At 32.0% G+C, this 19,255-nt stretch overlaps 1 protein-coding gene across 2 annotated transcripts; it reads right to left on the bottom strand.

Annotated features, from left to right (window-relative positions):
* Positions 1-270: 270 nt before the first annotated feature.
* Positions 271-18,576, bottom strand: LOC106054820 (RUN domain-containing protein 3A-like). 2 transcript variants are annotated; one of them, XR_008773666.1, is made up of 13 exons: positions 18,348-18,576; positions 16,708-16,826; positions 16,208-16,362; positions 15,491-15,576; positions 14,593-14,682; positions 13,319-13,399; positions 12,951-13,116; positions 12,111-12,268; positions 11,058-11,225; positions 9,481-9,655; positions 9,190-9,211; positions 1,862-5,268; positions 271-1,830 (listed from the first exon to the last, which is right to left on the bottom strand). XR_008773666.1 is itself a non-coding variant. In XM_056004118.1 (12 exons), exons 1-12 carry the CDS (start codon positions 18,401-18,403, stop codon positions 4,664-4,666), a joined length of 1,881 nt encoding a protein of 626 aa, XP_055860093.1. In that variant the 5' UTR covers positions 18,404-18,576; the 3' UTR covers positions 271-4,663. The 2 variants fall into 2 exon arrangements, 1 of the variants encoding a protein (XP_055860093.1); XM_056004118.1 differs by having other exon boundaries at positions 271-5,268.
* Between the last annotated feature and the right edge of the window lie 679 nt (positions 18,577-19,255).

Genomic DNA, 19,255 nt, shown 5'->3' with positions numbered 1-19,255 from the left:
ATGAGGGAGAGCCTATAATGTATGAGGAGATGAGGGAGAGCCTATAATGTATGAGGGAGAGCATGTCACGTTGTCTCAGGTATGAATCTGATTTATCATAATTTGCAAAATGTATTCAAAACCTTTATTACATTTTATGGAGTGTAGACGTTTAGAGGTCAACATGTTGGTAATCATTTTTTGTTTTAAATAGTGGGCCCATGTTACTATAAAATATAATAGGACCCATGTGCGTTTGAAATAAAAGATATAGATGCTTAGCAAGAACACTTTTAACAGTCTTTAAAGATGAGAGTTTTATTTTGAACTTAAAACTGCAACATCAACAAATCTACGCAGTGTGAGAGACATACAATAAATTAACACACCAATGAATCTTTTTGGTTTGGAAAGCATAACTAATAACTACAATACTGACTAGAGTTCTACAGTACAACAGAGCAATGACATCATAGAAATAAAGGAACTTATATTTTATAAAGTCTTATCAAATCTTTCATTGTCACTGTGTCAGATATATGAAAATAACAGACATTTTGTTATTACACATCTTTTTAATCAAAATATCTAGAAAAACACAAACAAACACAAAATTGTGCAACACAATAAGGAAGAAAAAAAAAGCAACAACAGAAAAAAACTAATTAATACAAAATTTGTGGTTGAAATCACATGAAGCATAAAAAAAGAAAATCAAACATGTTTAGCTTCTTCACACCATCATTTTCTTCTTGTTTGTTTTGCTTATCATGATAAAGTGTTACACAATTATTTGAATTATGACATTATGATAAGAGGATGTAAAAAAAAACCCGAATCGATTAAGTACTTACACTTATCCAAAGTCAGATTTTTGTAATTACTAAAAATTCAATTCTCTCACCTTTCAAACATAAGTTAAGCTAAAAAAACAAACAAACAGTATTTTATGTGTGCAGTTAAAAAAGAAAAAAAAGACACTACTAGCGTGAAGACATATTTCTGTCACTAAAGGATGTAAGAGATAAAATAAATATTACAGCAAACAAATAAATAACTTGCCTAAGCTTTGTGTCATAAACAGAACAAAATAGTTCAGCATAAAGAAATGATTCCCTGCCTACAATACATATATATATATATATATATATATATATATGGAGGCGCTGTGGCTCAGCGGTAAAGCACTTGGCTTATGATCTTGGGGTCCAGGTTCGAATCTTGGTGAAGACTGGGATCTTTCTGTGGGCGCCTCTGAGTCCACCAAGATCTAATGGGTACTTGACATTAGTTGGGAGAAAAGTAAAGGCGGTTGGTCTTTGTGTTGGCTACATGACACCCTCGTTAACAGTGGGCCACAGAAACAGATGACCTTTACATCATCTGCCCTATAGACTGCAAGGTCTGAAAGGGAAACTATATATATTTATATAAAACAGCAATAAAAATATAGAACTAATACAATGCATTCTCTTTAGAAAAAAATACTTTAATTATTACTTTTCTAAAACAAATGGGTGATAAAATAAGAATATGCATGTGATAAGAGTTTGGTGAAAGGCTGGATTTGCTTTCTGTTGCAGTCAAATAAAGTTAAGTAGATAATGCTACAATTATGTAACTTTGTACAAAAATAAAGAAAGACATCAATAAAAATTATGGGCTGAGATCAATGCCTCAACATATTTTAAGATAAAAGAACTCATTTTCAAGCCTAGTTCAATAACATTACAGGGATTTAAGCTGAACACAAGTCAAGAACATTCATTGAGTATTTTTGTACTTATTGGCGTGCTAAGGTGGAAGCTAAGTTTGTGTGAATCTTCAGTGTAAAGCAATGTTGAGGACCACCTTGTAAAGCAATGTTTCTATTGAGGACCACCTTGTAATGCAATGTCCAAGCAAATTAGATCTTTATTTTGTTAGTAAACTTTCGTTTTTGTTCATAACGTATAAATGTATCTCCCTAGACAATATACTAGTTTGTAGTTACTATGTGTAGCATGTAAAGAAAAATTGTTAAGATTGTTAAACGAATTTAAGTAAAAAACACCTCAAACAATTCTTATCCTTTCACTATCACAAAGATGGGTACAAGTCAGTTATTTAAAAAAAAAAAAAAGAAGACTAAAACATGTAGGGCCTACTTTCCTTTCATGATAAAACTTTTATACATTCCAAAACAATAGTTGATTGAATATACCTTGTTATTATTATGTAATTGTACATTCAACAAAATAAAAAAAAACTCCAGCTCGAGCTGGAATAACCTGCCCAGTCTGCAGCCAAACATTTCAGGCTCAAATAGGTCTCACCAGCCATGTGAGGAGGCACAAAACCCCAGTGCAAAGCCCTCAGCCCCTGGATGACAAAAGTGGTCACCTTCGAACCATGATGGACAAACTATAATTATAAATGTAGTCTTAAAGACGTCTTCTTGTAGGAAACAAGAAAAATATATAAAATACTTTAAACAAAGCTTATATTAAGTGTAGTTGTATCAATTAGTATGAATCAGTCATGTACGGTAATTAACTTTGTAATAGATTTAGACTAACAATAATAAATCATTGCAATTGCAGATTTTTTTTTTTTTTTTTTTACCAATTGTTTTTGTTTCTATCACTGTCTGGGGACTAGTTGGGAATGGGATGGGGGACAGGGTGAATATTACCATGATTGTTTATTTTAAATGCCTTTGTAAAAAAAAAAAGTTGGACGACCTGAATTCAAACTCCAGATCTAAAGCCTACTCAATTCAATACACTAATCACTGTGCCAGGGATGTGCTTATGAAAATTGAAGGATTTATCTATTGTTAGTTTCAAACTTTTATAAAGGGGAGTAATTAAACTTACACCACCACATCAGTCAAGTAAAATAATAATTATTAATAGTTAATTAACTGATTGGATAATTTTTATTATTGATTCATGTTTTGTCAGGTAAAAGAAATAATTGTGCAAAATTTCAGCTTGATCTGAGATTGGGTGTGACAGAAATCATTTTACAATACAGACAGACAGAATGAGTTGATATAAGCTTTGTAAAAAATATTATTAGGTCTTACAGAGCAAATCTTCAACAACTTCAGAAGATGATGAAGGATAGGATTGAATAAATTTAACAATCTGACTTTATCAAAGTTATTCTTTTAGTGAGTGAAGTTCAAGGTTACATTCATAGCCAGGAAATAGAATGTCCCTTTCTCATACATGACAATTTTAACAACGCAAATAAAATATGTACTGGTATGAAATGGATAAACAAAGAAACTAAAAAAACAAACATTTTATTAACATAGAAAAGTTATCAATAAAGAAAAATTATTTTGTTTTGGTTCAGTTAAACAGCTTGAAAAAAAATTTAATAACAGATTTCAAAAAAAAAATATTTCCAAAATAAACTAAAATTCTGAACACAATGTTTCATAACAAAATAGAAGGAATGTCAGAGGAATGTGTTCATGCTTTATTATCTTCTTTCTTTTAGATATCATTATCTTTCTTTACCCTGTGACAAAAACTTTGTTCATGTAATGTTTTATTGTATTTCTTTGTAGGATACTCTTAATTAACAAAGTACGATCATTACTTGAATAAATAAAAAAATTTTCAAAAACTTATGATTTTTTTCCCCTAGAGTTGTATCACAAAAAAAACAAACATGTTCAGATAGCAACAATTGAACGTAAATTGCATATTCATTTACAATACTTGCTCTTTTAAATATGCAAGTTAAATAAAAAGTCTGAAACACTACGTACTGAGTCAATAATATAACTTGAGTATTTTATGTTGTTTTATGTATGATATACATAGGTCAAATAGCTTATTTTATTTTTTTTACAAATTTATTTATGATGAAAGTTGCAATGATACTGAAGATGAGCCAATTAGTTTAAATGTAATACTGTCTTTCAATCTTGGGTTAGCTCAGTTGGACCTACATCACTTGATGTCAGTGCCTGCTCATAACAACAAACCTTATATCAGTTGAAAGGTTTTTAATTTAAAAATACATCCAGAGACCTAGCATATATAGAATGAGAGCTCCTATCAAATTTTACTCTGGAAATATCCAGTATCATAGTGGCTACTTGAAGTTTGATATGTAACAAGTCTAGTTTGTGCTTATGTGAATATATTTTTGTCTCAATAGATAGTAAGAAGTAAGTTTAATGTAATACAGTTATTTAAAACTTATTTGGAAAAACCTTTTGTATCAAAAACTAGTTAAAAATTGACATATTCTGGATCTATATGTGGATTTATGATTGATACCAATCTTGGTCCAGCTGAATGAAAGACTCAAAAACATACAATATATCTTAAAATTTAAAAAATAAAACATCTTGAATTACAAAGAAATAAGGGTACAGAAATCACACTTGGCTTTTGGCATTTATCAACTAAAAAAAAAGTTGTGATTTTTTAAAACTGATTAAGATGATGATAATATATATATATATATATATATATATATATATATATATATATATATATATATATATATATATATATATAATTTTTTTGTATGCATATTTTAGAAGTAATAACTATGTTGACCGATTTGATTAATTTGTTGACAACTGGAATTTTTCTATTGCGTTAATCTTTTGTATTGTTTGATGTTGATAAACATTTTCAAATCATTATAAAATTTCTTCAACTAACAAAAGTATTTAATTGACTGCCCGGCTGTCATGCTCAGCATCAGACATCATATCCCATGTGTTGTCCCCAACATCACTGCTGGATGTGCTCTTATTATTGACCATTTCAGGATCTGAGGCCGTTACTTCCTCTTCTTTTTCAGACTCTGTACTGCTTGAAGCCCCACTACTAATTTGCTGGGTTTCAGGCTGGAGTTCTAGGGGAGCCCGCTCCTTGACATCCACCTCCTCTGACTGAAGAGCTGAGGGGTAACTGATTAAGTTTGACTGAAAGACGATACTGTTGCTGTTATGATCATTATCACTCTGTTCTGAATGTTCATGATTTGCAGTCTCAGCTGACATACCAGCATCAGTTTTGTCATCTGGAGACACTATCAAAGGAATGGCTATCTGAGTATCTTTCTGCATTTTTGACAGCTCTTCTGACATACCAGCATCAGTTTTGTCATCTGGAGACACTATAAAAGGAATGGCCATCTGAGTATCTTTCTGCATTTTTGACAGCTTTTCTGGTGTCACCAGCATTTCTGGAAATTTCTGACCATGTGTTTCTGCAGCCAGTTGTGTGGTTGATGATGATGAGAAACTTACAGTGTTTGTACTGCTTTGAACTGAGAAAATAAAAGTTTATTTTAAAACCTTAATAAAATACAGAGTTTAAAATTATATAAAAATGTACATCAAATTTAAATAATAACACCAAGATATATTAAAATCTACAAAACAAATAACTTTTTCTCTTGCAGAAGAAATGTTTATAGTAGTATAATTTTTGGATATTTCAGTATTTTTTTTTTAAATTAGTCATATTTTAATTGAATTTGAGAATACCAAAATTATATTTAAAGCAATACTTTTTTTTGTCATTTAAAATAATACTTTTTAAAAAGTTATAATGAAACAATAAAATAATAAAAAAAAAGATCATTGGTGTAATTAAATAATAGTTGTACGAAATGTGCAGTCAATTCTGCTTATTTATTCAACAACTGGTTTCATTCTCCTAATTTAACCCCTCCTCACAACAGTCTAGTGACACATGAAATAATAATAATAATAATAATAATCTTTATTATCCGTAAGGAAATTTGTCTTACAATTTGTGCATTACACCAAACAAAAAACATTATAACTATAAGAAACCAAAGTGTACATTCACACCAGACTCACTCATAATTTACATGTGACAAAGTTTATACCAGATTGTTCTTATTTAATGATTTGATTGCCAGGGGAACAAAAGAGTGTTTGTGTCTGTTTGTCTTTGCTATCGGTGTCTTGTATCTCTTTTGTGATGGTAAAATCACAAAATCCTGACACAAAGGGTGATTCTTTATTTCGAGGATCTTGTTAGCTTTTTTATAGATGTTTGTCTCAAACAACTGCCCAAATGGGGTTTGTTTTTTGCCAATGATTTTGCCAGCAGCATTTAGGATTCTATTAAGTTTATTTTTATTTTTAATGCTCAGATTGCCATACCAGGCAGTGATATTGAAACTTAAAATATTGCAGATGTGAGCGTGATAAAACATAGCCAAGGCCTTTTCGCTAACATTAAACGAGGACAGTTTTCTTAGTAGTCGTAATCTTTGCTGCCCTTTTTTGCTGATATAATCAGTATTTGCAGTAAAATTTAGTTTATTGTCTAGGATAGTACCAAGGTATTTAAAGGTTTGCACAATTTCAATAGTATCTCCAGCTACAGAAACAATATCATTTTCCTTCTTGTCCCTACGAAAATCGATTATCATTTCTTTGGTTTTTTTTACATTTAATAATAAAAAATTATCTTTACAGTATTCTTCAATGTGTTCTAATTCTTTGAAATACTCATTTACGTCTGAGCTCTCTGAGAGCAGGGCAAGAAGAGCCGCATCATCAGCGAATTTTGTGAAGGAGCAACAAGAACTATCGGATTGAAAATCATTGGTGTACAAAATGAACCACAATGGCGATGTCACAGCCCCCTGGGGCGCCCCTGTGTTAACTATGCGTTCATTAGATATAACATTGTTTACCCTAACCCTCTGAGCTCTCTGGGTCAAAAATTCATTAGCCCATAGTATTATGTATGGACTAATCTGCAACGCTTTCATCTTTTCAATGAGTAAATGAAGTTGTATAGTGTTAAAAGCTGATGAGAAATCCATAAAGAGCAATCTTACATAAGTGTTCGGTAAGTCCAGATGTTTGTAGACACAGTTTAAAATATTTAGGATGGCATCGTCTACACCTTTACCCTTTTGGTAAGCAAATTGTAAAGGGTCTAACTTATTACAAAGATCATTCAGAAGAAACATTTTAACCAATTTTTCTAAACATTTAGACACAATGGAAGTAAGTGAAACAGGTCTATAGTCATTCATTTCCTTCGGTTTGGAAACCTTTGGCACAGGTACAATTATAGATGACTTCCACACAGGTGGTATCTCATGGTTTAGTAATGAAGTAGAAAAAATATCTTGAAAAGGTTCAGCTAGTTGTTCAGCACATTCTTTTAAGATTCGCCCTTTTATTCCATCAGGCCCACCAGCTTTCATTGGGTTGACGTTTTTGAAAATGTTACAAACTTGCTCTTTAGTAATCGCTAATTCTAAGCAGTTGTTAACATTGACATCCTCAAGGGCTTTGAGTCTTAGATAATTAAAATCTTTCGTGTCGAAGCGACAATAGAAATCATTTAACTCGTTGGCCAATGTTTTTTCGTCTCTTGTAGCAAGATTATTTTTAAATTTGACTTGTGCTCCTGCCATTTTGTTCATGATGCCCCACGCCTGTATCATGTCACTTGTATTAATTGTGTCTTCCAGCTTGGTGCGGTAGTTTCTCCTCCCTTCCTCAAGAACGACGTTGAGATTTCGTTGAGCTATTTTCCTTGTCTGTCCATCGCCACTCATAAATGCTCTTTTCTTTTTGATTATTTCCCGTTTTATTTTTGCAGTGACCCATGTTTTATTGTTGGGGTATATCTTGATGCTCTTACTGCTGACACACATGTTTTCACAGAATTTGATGTAATTTGTCACTGCGTCGACCCATTCTTCCAGATCTGAAGTGGTCTCTTTGAACAAATTCCAGTCAGTGCAGTCTAGACATCCCTGTAGTTTGAGAATATTGTCTTGTGTCCATTCTTGTACGTTTTTTTGAATGATTTTTCCTTCTTTAAGTTTTGTACGGTAAGTAGGCAGCAGTTGTATTGTTTTGTGGTCCGATGATCCTAGTGGTGGCTTTTCACGAGATGTGAATGCTCCTTTGATGTTACAATAACATAAGTCCAAAGTTCTGTTTTCTCTTGTCGGACATGAAATGTGTTGATAGAAGGTGGGTAGGTCAACCTTCAAGGTGCATTTATTAAAATCACCCAGTATAACTACTGGTGCATCCGGTGACCTTGTCTGAAACTCATGCACTACGTCAGCGATTATTGCAGCTGAAAATTCCGTTTTGGCTGTAGGCGGAACATAAACCAGGACTATGTAAATAACACCAAAGTCTCGTGGCAAATAAAAAGGTCTCAATGAAAGCGCCAGTAGTTCTAGATCCGGACAGCACATTCTCTTTTTAACCGTGTAGTTGGTACAATAGCATCACAATCAAGTGAGACAGGAAATGTCCTTCTGCTTATTTATTCAACAACTGGTTTCATTCTCCTAATTTAACCCCTCCTCACAACAGTCTAGTGACACATGAAATAGCATCACAATCAAGTGAGACAGGAAATGTCCTCACAATTAGGTGACACATCATCATAATTAACATGATAACGCCTTCATTCCATATGTGATGTAAATTATGAAATGAAAACTAACTTCTTGTTAATCGGTTTATCACGCTTTGAAATATTTGACTAAAATATTTGAATGAATCTCTACATTACAGTGAAAATTATTTTTTCAAGTATTGTTGAATAGTGCAAAAGGCAAAAGAGAATAGAATAATTGAATAATAAAGCTATCTATGGTTACTTGTAAATAAAACAAGATTTCAATATTTGTTTATGGTGAGTCTCAATACTTAGTTTAATCTTGGATTGTGTTAGCGTATCTATGACATGTATAAGTCAGCCAGAAAAACTAAAAGTGTATTTGTGAACTGAAAAATTAATTGTGAACTGAGATCTTTCATTTTCTTATTAAAAATCTCAGTTGATCTCCTAATTGATCAATGTCTCCATCAAGCAGAATCAACTTCTTCTTCGTTCTCATTTTACATGTTGTAGGGTTCAGATCAGTAATCCTATATCTTGGATAAACCGCCCAGTGGTTTCCAGATCAGGCAGTTCTTCATATAGTTTTTGTTCTATAAGAGGGTTATGGGGACAGAGTCTTGTTCAGACCTCTTGATATAGTAAGAATCAACTGTAAACTAATGCTGTTTTCTTAAATGTTTTGCTTGTTTAAGATTCTAAATATTTTAGATTCATACATTTGAATGTAATAAACAAAAAAAAAATTACATTAAAAAAAATGTTTAAAAGTAGATTTATATTAAATTACACAGCAAAAAAACAACAACAAAAACATTATATTTACCTGTAGATAATATCTGATTTTCCTGTTAGTACAAAAAAAACAACAATTTTATAAGTTAAAAAAAATTAGAATATAAAAATATACCGAAATGATAGGAAATATAAACACCTAGTAAAATTACTAACACATTAGTATGGAAAGGTTATATTAAAATTCAGAAAGCTCTAGGTATCTTTTTAAATTCAGTATTTAATCTTTTAACTTACTGTACAGACATGAACACCATATATTAAAAGAGTTATTCCCTCTAAGCATTTCAAAGTGTAAAATTACATTAACATCTCAACTTACTTTTGTGCCAGGCTCTGTAATGGTGGCATTAACTTCCAATAATGATCCTGTCAATGGAATCATGCTCTGTGAGTCTTCCTTGAGACGTAGTTGGTCAGAGATTGAAGACTGGATGCTCCTCTGGTCAGATGGGATCAACCTTCGTGCACTTTTGACATGTGAATTGTCCACTAACCTATTAAAAATATATTGAAAAAAAAAAAATCTTAAATGGAAAAAAAAAAATGTATACTAATATTTAAATATTGTAAATATGTAAATATTAATAGCTGTCCCTACATAACCAACATATAATATTTCATCTCAGAACCAGACACATCAGAATGAGACAACATAAGTTCCAGAGGATGAAAATTGGAATTAGTGAAAGATGACGCTTACTATAAGCTATCCCGACAAGACCAACGTCTAATCTTTCGACTCAGGACCGGACACAACAGAATGCAACAACACATGTACCGGAAGCTCAAAATTGGAACCAGTGAAATCTGCCCATGTGGAGTATCACCAGAGAATGCCAACCACGTCCTCCAAAACTGCTCTCTTTACCATGAGGCCTGTATAATACACTGGCCCCAAAACACCCCAATAGAAAGAAAACTATATGGAGAGCTGATTTGGAAACCACTGCGCAGTTTATCTCATATATTGGTCTAGTCATCTGAAGGCTCCAACATAACAATGAGAACAAAGAAGAAGAAGAAGTGAAATTTGCCCTGTGGATTGTCACCTGAGAATGCCAATCATGTCCTTCAAAGCTGCATACTCTTTTGAAAAGCTTGATTAAGACACTGGCCACTAAACCCTCCTAGAGACAAACTATATAGAGAACAACCTGATCTAGAAACCACTGTGTGGTTAGGACAACTTGTTTGAAACCTCCAACATAAAAATGAGAACAAAAAAAGAAGAAATATTTCAAAATGTGTATGCTCAAGGGAGGAAGGATTCATCCTTAGAATTGATTTTATTAAAAGCCCCAAAAAAATAAATTATAAAGTGTTAGAAGAAATTAATTGCAGCTGTTTCATTCTAGGATAGGAACAGAAATAGTATTGCTGTGGCCCCTAGCATTTACAGAATGAGCTTATATTCAGCAAAGAGAGCTAACACAACCTACCGAGCAGTTGGTGTGCTTCCATAATGCTTGAGCAACAATCCAAAAATAAAATTGTTAGAGATCTGGGACAAGTCGGCAGAGTCTGGGAGCACATGTGACAGGCTCATATTTCGCAAAGCTCAGGCCAAACTTTGACTCACAATGCCTCTTGTTGACCTCAATCTTGAAAGGTCTCAAATTTTTAACCTTTATGGTGACATACATGCACTATGCACACCAGCAGAGCTTCCGTCCAGGGCTTTTGCAAGAGAGGATTGGAGCCTCTCAAACCCTCATTCAAATGGAGTTTGATGATGAAGAAGATTATTACGCATAGCCCAGGGTAGAGCCTTATTAAACTTCAAAAGATTTTTTTTTTAATTTCTTTTCACTCACCCTCTTCAAAGCTATTGGCTAATTAACTGAAAGGAACTCACAGACGAGACCAAAATGGAATAAAAAAAGAATGCAATGTTACCTGTGTTCAATGTGGTCCATTTCCACCATAATACCTGGCTTGTCTTGTCCACTTCTAGCTGAAGCCATGTCCACCATAGGGACTTCCATTGTTTCCATCCGCTCCTTGTAGGACTTTAAATACTGAACTTGGGTTTTTAGATTTTCATTTTGTTTTCGCAACTTTGACCTAAAAACAATTAAAAGCAGAATTATTCACATTATTCATTTAAGCATTAATTTTAATTTAAATCTAGGAGGAGTTAATTAATTTGTAAAAATTAAACTTCAAATAATATAATTAGTAAACTTTTGTTTTATATTGAGCTAAATAAAACAAAAATAGTCATATACAATTGTTAGCTGGGACAACTAAGTCCTTGGTTTATACATGTGTAGAATATAAAAATGTTTAATTGGAGCTGAACACATCTAGACAATCACTTTAAACATTTTTAGATTGCTACATTTTAAATCATCATCCTATATTATTCATGGTCCTATCTTATCTTATCTTATATAATACAGACGTTACTTCAAAAAAGAAGATGATTACGTCCTACGCGTCATGCATTTAGTCATGCATATTAACCAATGACTTAAATTCAGCCAAGTCACTGGTTTTCCTGGCTAGCTCAGGCAACCCATTCCATGTTCTAATAGCACTAGGGAAGAAGGAGTATTTGTACAAATACTTTTTAAATTTAATTTTTCTATACAAAGCTTTAGAGTGTTAATTATGTTTTGTCTTTTGTTGTTGATGTTATCAAATTAGAATTTTCTTTTGTTTTTTTATACATAAGTTTGCAGTGATTAGCATGTTCTCCATATATCTATTTTTCTTAATGAATTAATTAGAAAATGATGACAAAAGGTTAGGCATAAATATGCTAAATAATAATATTTTCACTGAGTATTAAGGAAAAAAACAACAACTAATAGTGTAGAAAAAATGTTTTAGACTTAATAAATCAGAAAGGGAAAGCTAATATTTGAAAATCAAGAAATTTTGAATACACCAGGATTGAAATAAAATAGCAGTCAGTAAGTAGTAACAACCATTTCTCTTCCTTACATCTCTGCCTGAAGCTCTAGGATACAAGCATGCATTGTCTTGTGCTCATTTTCCATTTCCCTCTCTCGGACTTCTCTCTCGATTCTGGAAGACTCATGTTTCAAATTCACCTCTGCCAGCTGTCGTTCACGAAGTCTCACAAGTTCTTCCAAGTAGTCCTATTAGCATAAACATGAGAAATATAAAGCTAACATGTTGTGATGGCAACTTTTGAAATAGAGCATATTTCATTTCTTACACTAAATTGAGCTGTGACCTGATTAACACATTTTCCAATATGAAATAGCCGTTGATATATAACTCTATCCTTAACTCTTTCTCTCCTAATTGATGCTGCCAACGTTGATTTGAACCCAATAAACAAAATGGATTTTTGGATTTATAAACTTTAATTTGTGTTGTGTAAAAAGAGCATGCATTCTCCTATAATTATATACCAAATATAACATTTTCTGATTACAAACAAAAAAGTTATTGAAGTTTAATCAGAACAGGATAGTGATATACAAATGAGCAAAATGAATAATACTATCGGAACAAGGAAAATAATTATAGAGAGAAAGAGTTAATTAGTTTTAAACATTTTAACTAACAAGTTGAATTACTCATTCTGAGATTACTCATTCATAATGCCAGAATTTATTGCTTAATAACAGTTGATTCCCTAATCATTGTGTAATTGTAACCAGTCCAAATAGCAAAGTATGACAATTCTATGTCTGTCCTCTACAATTGTCACTGTTTTTAAGCACATAGCAATTAAATGCCATATTATTAAAATAAAACAGAATACTAATTCTTCTTAGTGTAGCTTAACCAAACAATGTCTGAAAAAGATACCTTCTGTTCCTTGATGCTTCGAAAATCTTTTTCAAGTGCATGTAGTCTGAGGATGTCATTAACACCATTCTCTGTCAACACTGCACTAACTGGCAAAATATCCCGGTCAGCAGCCTTGCCACTGAGACGTTCCATTTCAAGATCATCAACAGATTTACTGGCAGACCTAACAGAAAAGGAAGCAAAAACTTTGGCCTGCAATTATTGTTTTAAATAGTATCTGTAACTTACCTAATTTTGTATCTTTGAATAATTATTTAAATATCTATTAACGAATCCTTAAAAAAAAAATTGACATTATTACAGTACCAAAATAACTGTGGGACTCAAGAAATACAAATTTTGTGTTAAAAGATAAGGTATCTTACATTTGCTTGTATTTGATAAATGGAGCATAGCTGATCTCCAATGGTCCAGTCAATTCATTGTCATTGTCCTTCAGACAAAAACTAGACCAAAAGAAAAAAAAAAAAAAATTACAATCTAAGTCACTAATTAATTAAAAAGTAGCTGGTGTAAACTGAGTATGCCAAATAATTTGATCCTGGTCAGTAAATTATTCTCCTAATGTTTTTTTTAATATTAAGATTTTACTTACAATGCTTTGTCTGAGATAAAAAAAAAAAAAATTCCATTTATCAAAAGCCAATAGGGTGATTACAATATACTCTAATGGCACTATGCCCTGTGCAACTTACAAAGCCATGTGAGAGTTTAACAGGAAAATTAAAAAAAAAAAAATGCTTAAAAAAAAAAAAAAGACAATACCTCCTTTATACAACTTATAGTGCAATTATTTTTCTCTTAATAACTAATGAATGTTAGGTTTTAAAAAATGAAACACTATTTTTTTATAAAGAAAAAAATATTTCTTATACTAGGTAAAATTGCCTAATTTATGAAATAACTATCTGAAGTTGGAATATCCTGAGCTTTTTATAGATGGCATAACTCTTTAGCTGGGTAATAAACTCTGACTCTGTTATTCCATTATTAAAGACATACCACTTCCACTTTAAAGCAGCATGTCACTATTTTGAACATAAATGAATGACTCTGTTTTCCTTTTCGTTTTTTAATAAACATTTATGACAAAAATGGAAAAATTTGGTCTGTTTATCATTCCATAATTCTGACACCTACAATAGATCATCTAAAGATGTGCTGGAATGTCATTTTGAATAATTCTTCAAAGACATCACGAAAATCCCTCTTCTGCTGTTTTTCCTAAATTGACTAACTGATCTCTGTTGTGACTGAGATTAGATGGTGTGCCAGTGGCTATATTTGGCCCTCATGTTTTCGATATTTAAATTATTTAATTTTAAAGTGAATCAGTTAAGTGAATATTAGGATGTCAATGGACGGAAAAGAAGGAGATAATGTATTTGGGGAGTTGCATGGTTATAATAAACTTTCCCTGAAAACTGATGAAGAAAGATTTTGAGTTAGACATTGCATTGATTAGAAGATATAAATATAGTGTTTGTTTTGATGTATTTTTTGTCTTTATTAATTCTCCTATTCTTTAAATTCTCTTCTAGAAATGAGTTAATCAAATGTTAATAAGTGAAGAAAGTATTGCATGATAATTGATTATAGGCTAAACAATGATTGGATTTACTTTGTCTAAATTACTTACTTGAAATCAATGGCATTAAGGCCTATCAAATCACTGCAGAGAACTGACGCTTCTTCAGAGGTCATGATGGCACCATCGAAGTAATTATCTCTATAAACAAGAAATAGAAAGTATATTGGTATGATCAAGGTGTGACAGTTAAATATGCACAAAGTTTATAATGCATCTGAATCAGAGATCACCCTAATTTTGTGACTGATTGATAAAAAAAAAATATACTCTAAAGATAATTCACTGTCATTAGTTCTTTATAAATGTCAGGAGTTATCCAAGAGCTCACTAAACACAAGCTCCCACCAAGCACCATAAAAATTTCACCCCTGGACTTTCAAGTCCTAAACTAAATTTTATATTTTTGTGAAATAACATAACTTAATACTGTGCACGAAAGAGATGGCATTAGGGTCATGAGCCCATTAACTTGCTAAAAAAATAGTTAAGTATCCCTTTTCAGACCTTGCCATTTATGGGGCTAATGGGTCATCTGTTTCTGTGGCCCATAGCTAACAAGGGTGTCATGAAGCCAGCACAACAATCAACCATCTCTTTTTTACTTTTTCCCCAACTAATGTAAGGTACTCATTAGAAATGGGTGGACTCAAATGCAGTCTTCACCTTAATTTGAACCAGAGATCCCCGAATTCAGAAGCCAAGCCTTTTAGCACTTGGCCACCATACCCCATTCACTTGTAATATAAAAAGAAAATAGGGAACTGTAAGATGTATTCAAACGTATAAATAAACAGATGAAATCAAACTTCTTGGCACTACTATTTGAAATTGATTAATGATTAATACATTAGGGCTTGACTAGAAATAATTCTTTACTTTTTATACAATTAATTTTTTTATAATGATTTTAAAAGAAAAGCAAACAAACAAAGCCTTTGTAAGACACCTTATTAATCTGGAATTGTTTAGCAACCAGAACATGTAATCAGACAAACGTTTCTCCATCAGTGCCACTCTGATAAAAGCCCTCAGCTAAAATGTGAATACAAATAACAAATTAAATGATAAGTTAAAAAAATAATTTTAAAAAAATGCTTTTAGATAAAAAAAAGCTTATATTTAGTGCAATTGTATCAATTAATTAGGAAAAGTCGTGATTAAATTTGTTATAGATCTAGATTAACAATATATTTTTGCCAATTGTTTTTGTTTAGCACAGTTTCATGCTTTTAGAGTTCTCAAAGCATGGATATCTGGGTGAATGTTACCATGATGGCTTTTTAAATGCCTAAAAAAACTTTTTCACTCAGGGCTCGTCTCCTCAAGGGGACTAATTCAACATGTATAACCACGTCAAGTACATTTTTTTCCCTTGTTCGATACCAAACAAAATAATTAATTACCAAAAGTCAATAATCTAATTGATTATTTTAAAATGATTCTTATTTTGTCAGGTACAAAAAATAATTGTGCAAAATTTCAACTTGACCTAAGATTGGGTGTGGGAGATGTAACCTCTGTACACATTTTTTACCAGACAGACAGAGTGAGTTGATATAAGCTTTGTAAAAAGATAAATCAATTTTTATGGTTTCCACTTAAAGAAATTTAAGTCTTTCAGTATTATGATTACTACATATGTTTCAGTATAACTACCACAAACCTTAGCTTTAGGTGACTTCAAAGTTTCTATGGCTTCTATGTTAGGAATACAAGTTTGAAAGATTGCTCCATGAGAACTGTTATGATTTTCTTGCAAGAGGTTCCAGAAATGCCTGGGAGTCCCATTTCCAGGAAGCCAAACTTTTTTCTGATAAGCTAAAATAATCAGACTAAGTGATTTAGCAAAGATGGCTGTTTACTTCAATCACATTGATTTTGATGAATTGCATATATTTTGTATTACTTTGAACTCTGTTCTTACAAACATTAAAAAAAAAAAAAGGTAACCTATTAGAAAGTAATTGACCAAGTAAGAGGTTGAAAACATAATAAGTATTAGAAGATATAAAGGAAATTGATGAAACAAATGCTTGAAGTAAGGCTAAATGAAATCTCAGACAATAAACCTAAAACTGTTCTTGAAATTCGCTAGTTAATTTGCATTCTAAGGTTTTTAAAATCTTAAAATGTCTCTCTCCCTTTCACGCATTCAGTACTCACGCTTGAGCCTATGAGAAACCAGTTGTTCAAACACAGCACAAAAATTAATAAACTCTTCGCTGTCATCATCAACATGTGTGTACAGGCATGCATAGTCCAGAAGAGACTTAACAGATATCCTGAAACAAAGTGATTGAAAGTTTAAAGTTTAAAACAGATTATAATGTAATAGAATATTTGAATACTAATCTAGAAATAATCTAGATATTAATACTACTACTAGTCGACCCATTGACTTTTTCCTAGAGTCTATATACTTAGATACTATAAAATTATTAAATTAAGCTAAATCATTAGTTACTAAATTAAATCCCCATTCTTAGCATTAGGTCTAGATCTATTAGTAGATCCAGATCTATATTTAATAGTAAATTGTAAAAAAAATGTTTGTAAAATGTTTTACTAAACATGTTTCGGATGTTCCTTCAGAGTTGAAGACAATTTACTTCCTAGTCCTCCTGCAGGACGACGGGGGATGGGAACGGGCAGGGTTTGAACCTGGGATCATCGATAGATCTGAACGACAGTCCAAACTGCACAACCAGGCAGCCATCCTAGCCATTAGTATTATTTACTATTATAATTGAATAATTGTAGCTCTTTATCTAGAATCTAATTAATTCTAATTTTAAATGTATAGATCTAACTTAGACTTAGAGATATAAATAATAAATTTATAAGCTAGATATAAATTAATTAACTATAAATCTAGATTAGATATATATAGATAATATATCTAGGTATACTAAATACTGTACAGTATCTAGATCTAAATATTGTCGTCATTAAATGATTACTATTAATAATATTGTAACGTTTCTCACTATCCAGGCTCTTTGCAAACTGCACCACACGACACAACCAATTAAAAGAACTTGACAACTGCAGGTCTCCAAAGTAACGTAACAGTTTAATATCAAATACATCACAGTCAATATTGACAATATTGTACAATTTGCAACAATATAGATCTAACACTGACTGTACAAAAACCTTGCCTCTGTTCCGGACCGACTTCACAACCGTGCTGGTTCTGATTTCACATTATAATGGTGACATTTTGAAGTAACATGAAGTGCCTTGACTCAGACACATTCACTCTTATATAATATAGGGTCTCTATATAATATTTATATAAGCTTTCTAGAACCGGATGGAACATCACTTGACCATTCTGGTTGATCATAGACTAGACTACATTTGATGATTTGACATGACTTGCATGCATACTATTTACAAGACAGATCCTTCCTGAACAGGCGTGTACTGTGACTCATCACGCTTGACCACTTGTCTAGCGCTGGCCAGGGGCAATTTGTGTGGGCTAAAAACACACACAATCACACAGTGACACAGCACTACCCCCATCTATCATCATCTATGTCACCACCAGGTTTATAACAATATATTAATTATTATTTAATTTCAATGTTTGTTGTTTGTTCTGTACTAGATCTAGATTATTCTAGATTCTAGAGTCTATTATACTATTAGTTAATAGTCTATACTCTCTATATTATATTCCTTAAATTCCTAGATCTAGATAAAGTAAATATAATTAAAATTTAGATCTAGATGTAGTAAAAATTTAAAAAAATACATCACTCCTCCAGACTCAGTAACAGTACACTGAACAGTACCTGCACATCGCAACCAAATTCTGCCTCTGTACATTTATTTGCCTTCTAGAGAGCATTTTAAAACTTAAATAAGTCGTATTTGCATAATAATAATAATCTAGACTAGATAGATTTAAACAATATCTTAATCTTCTAGTCTAGATAGATTTCTTAGTTCTAGACTACTTTCTAGAAAAACTAGACTTTTATCCTTTGTGCTTGTTTATGTTTCTGTGTCAGGAACACAAACCTATATATCACATCTGGTGACATCAAGACGCCAAGTCTTCTTTACATTTATGTAAAAAAAAAAATATATTTATTAGAATCTATCTTTCCACCTGTCAGGAACTTTATACTTGTTCTCATTAATAGTAGAAAAAAACAACAACAACAGATTCAATGAAGATAAAAAAAAATGGATGTCGTACCACACAGCAGGCTAAGTTAAAAAAAAAAGTCCATATGTAATAATAATAATAAATGTTACTATAATATAAAATGGCTAAATTGGCAACACATTTAGACAGTCTTGTGATTTTTTTTCTTCTGCCAAAGAGTTGAGTTCTAAGATTTTTTAAAAACTCTATTCTGGCTCAAGATCTAGTGATAAACAGCTCAACTCGTAATGAAATATAACATTTAAAAAATGTATCCAAACTATATCGAAATCGACTCTAAAATCAGACTGATGCGCTCCCTGGTCATGGCCACATTCTTATATGCTTGTGAATACTGGACTGCAGAACTAGAGGATTCTAGCAATGCTACAGAATATTTATCACACACAAAGACGTTTGAAAGACCGCATCAGAAACGAAGAGCAGGGCAAGCCTTAGGTAATTGAAGGCCATAGGCCTAGGCGAAGTGAATTAGGTGGCCGCAAATAAATAAAAAAAAAATACGGAATGAATTAAAACCTTCCTGCA

Source organism: Biomphalaria glabrata, chromosome 11 (assembly GCF_947242115.1).
Source record: "Biomphalaria glabrata chromosome 11, xgBioGlab47.1, whole genome shotgun sequence".
In the NCBI taxonomy this organism is placed as follows: domain Eukaryota; kingdom Metazoa; phylum Mollusca; class Gastropoda; family Planorbidae; genus Biomphalaria; species Biomphalaria glabrata.
The sequence above is the reverse complement of the archived record's forward strand: the minus strand, read 5'-3'. Positions and strand labels throughout refer to the sequence as shown.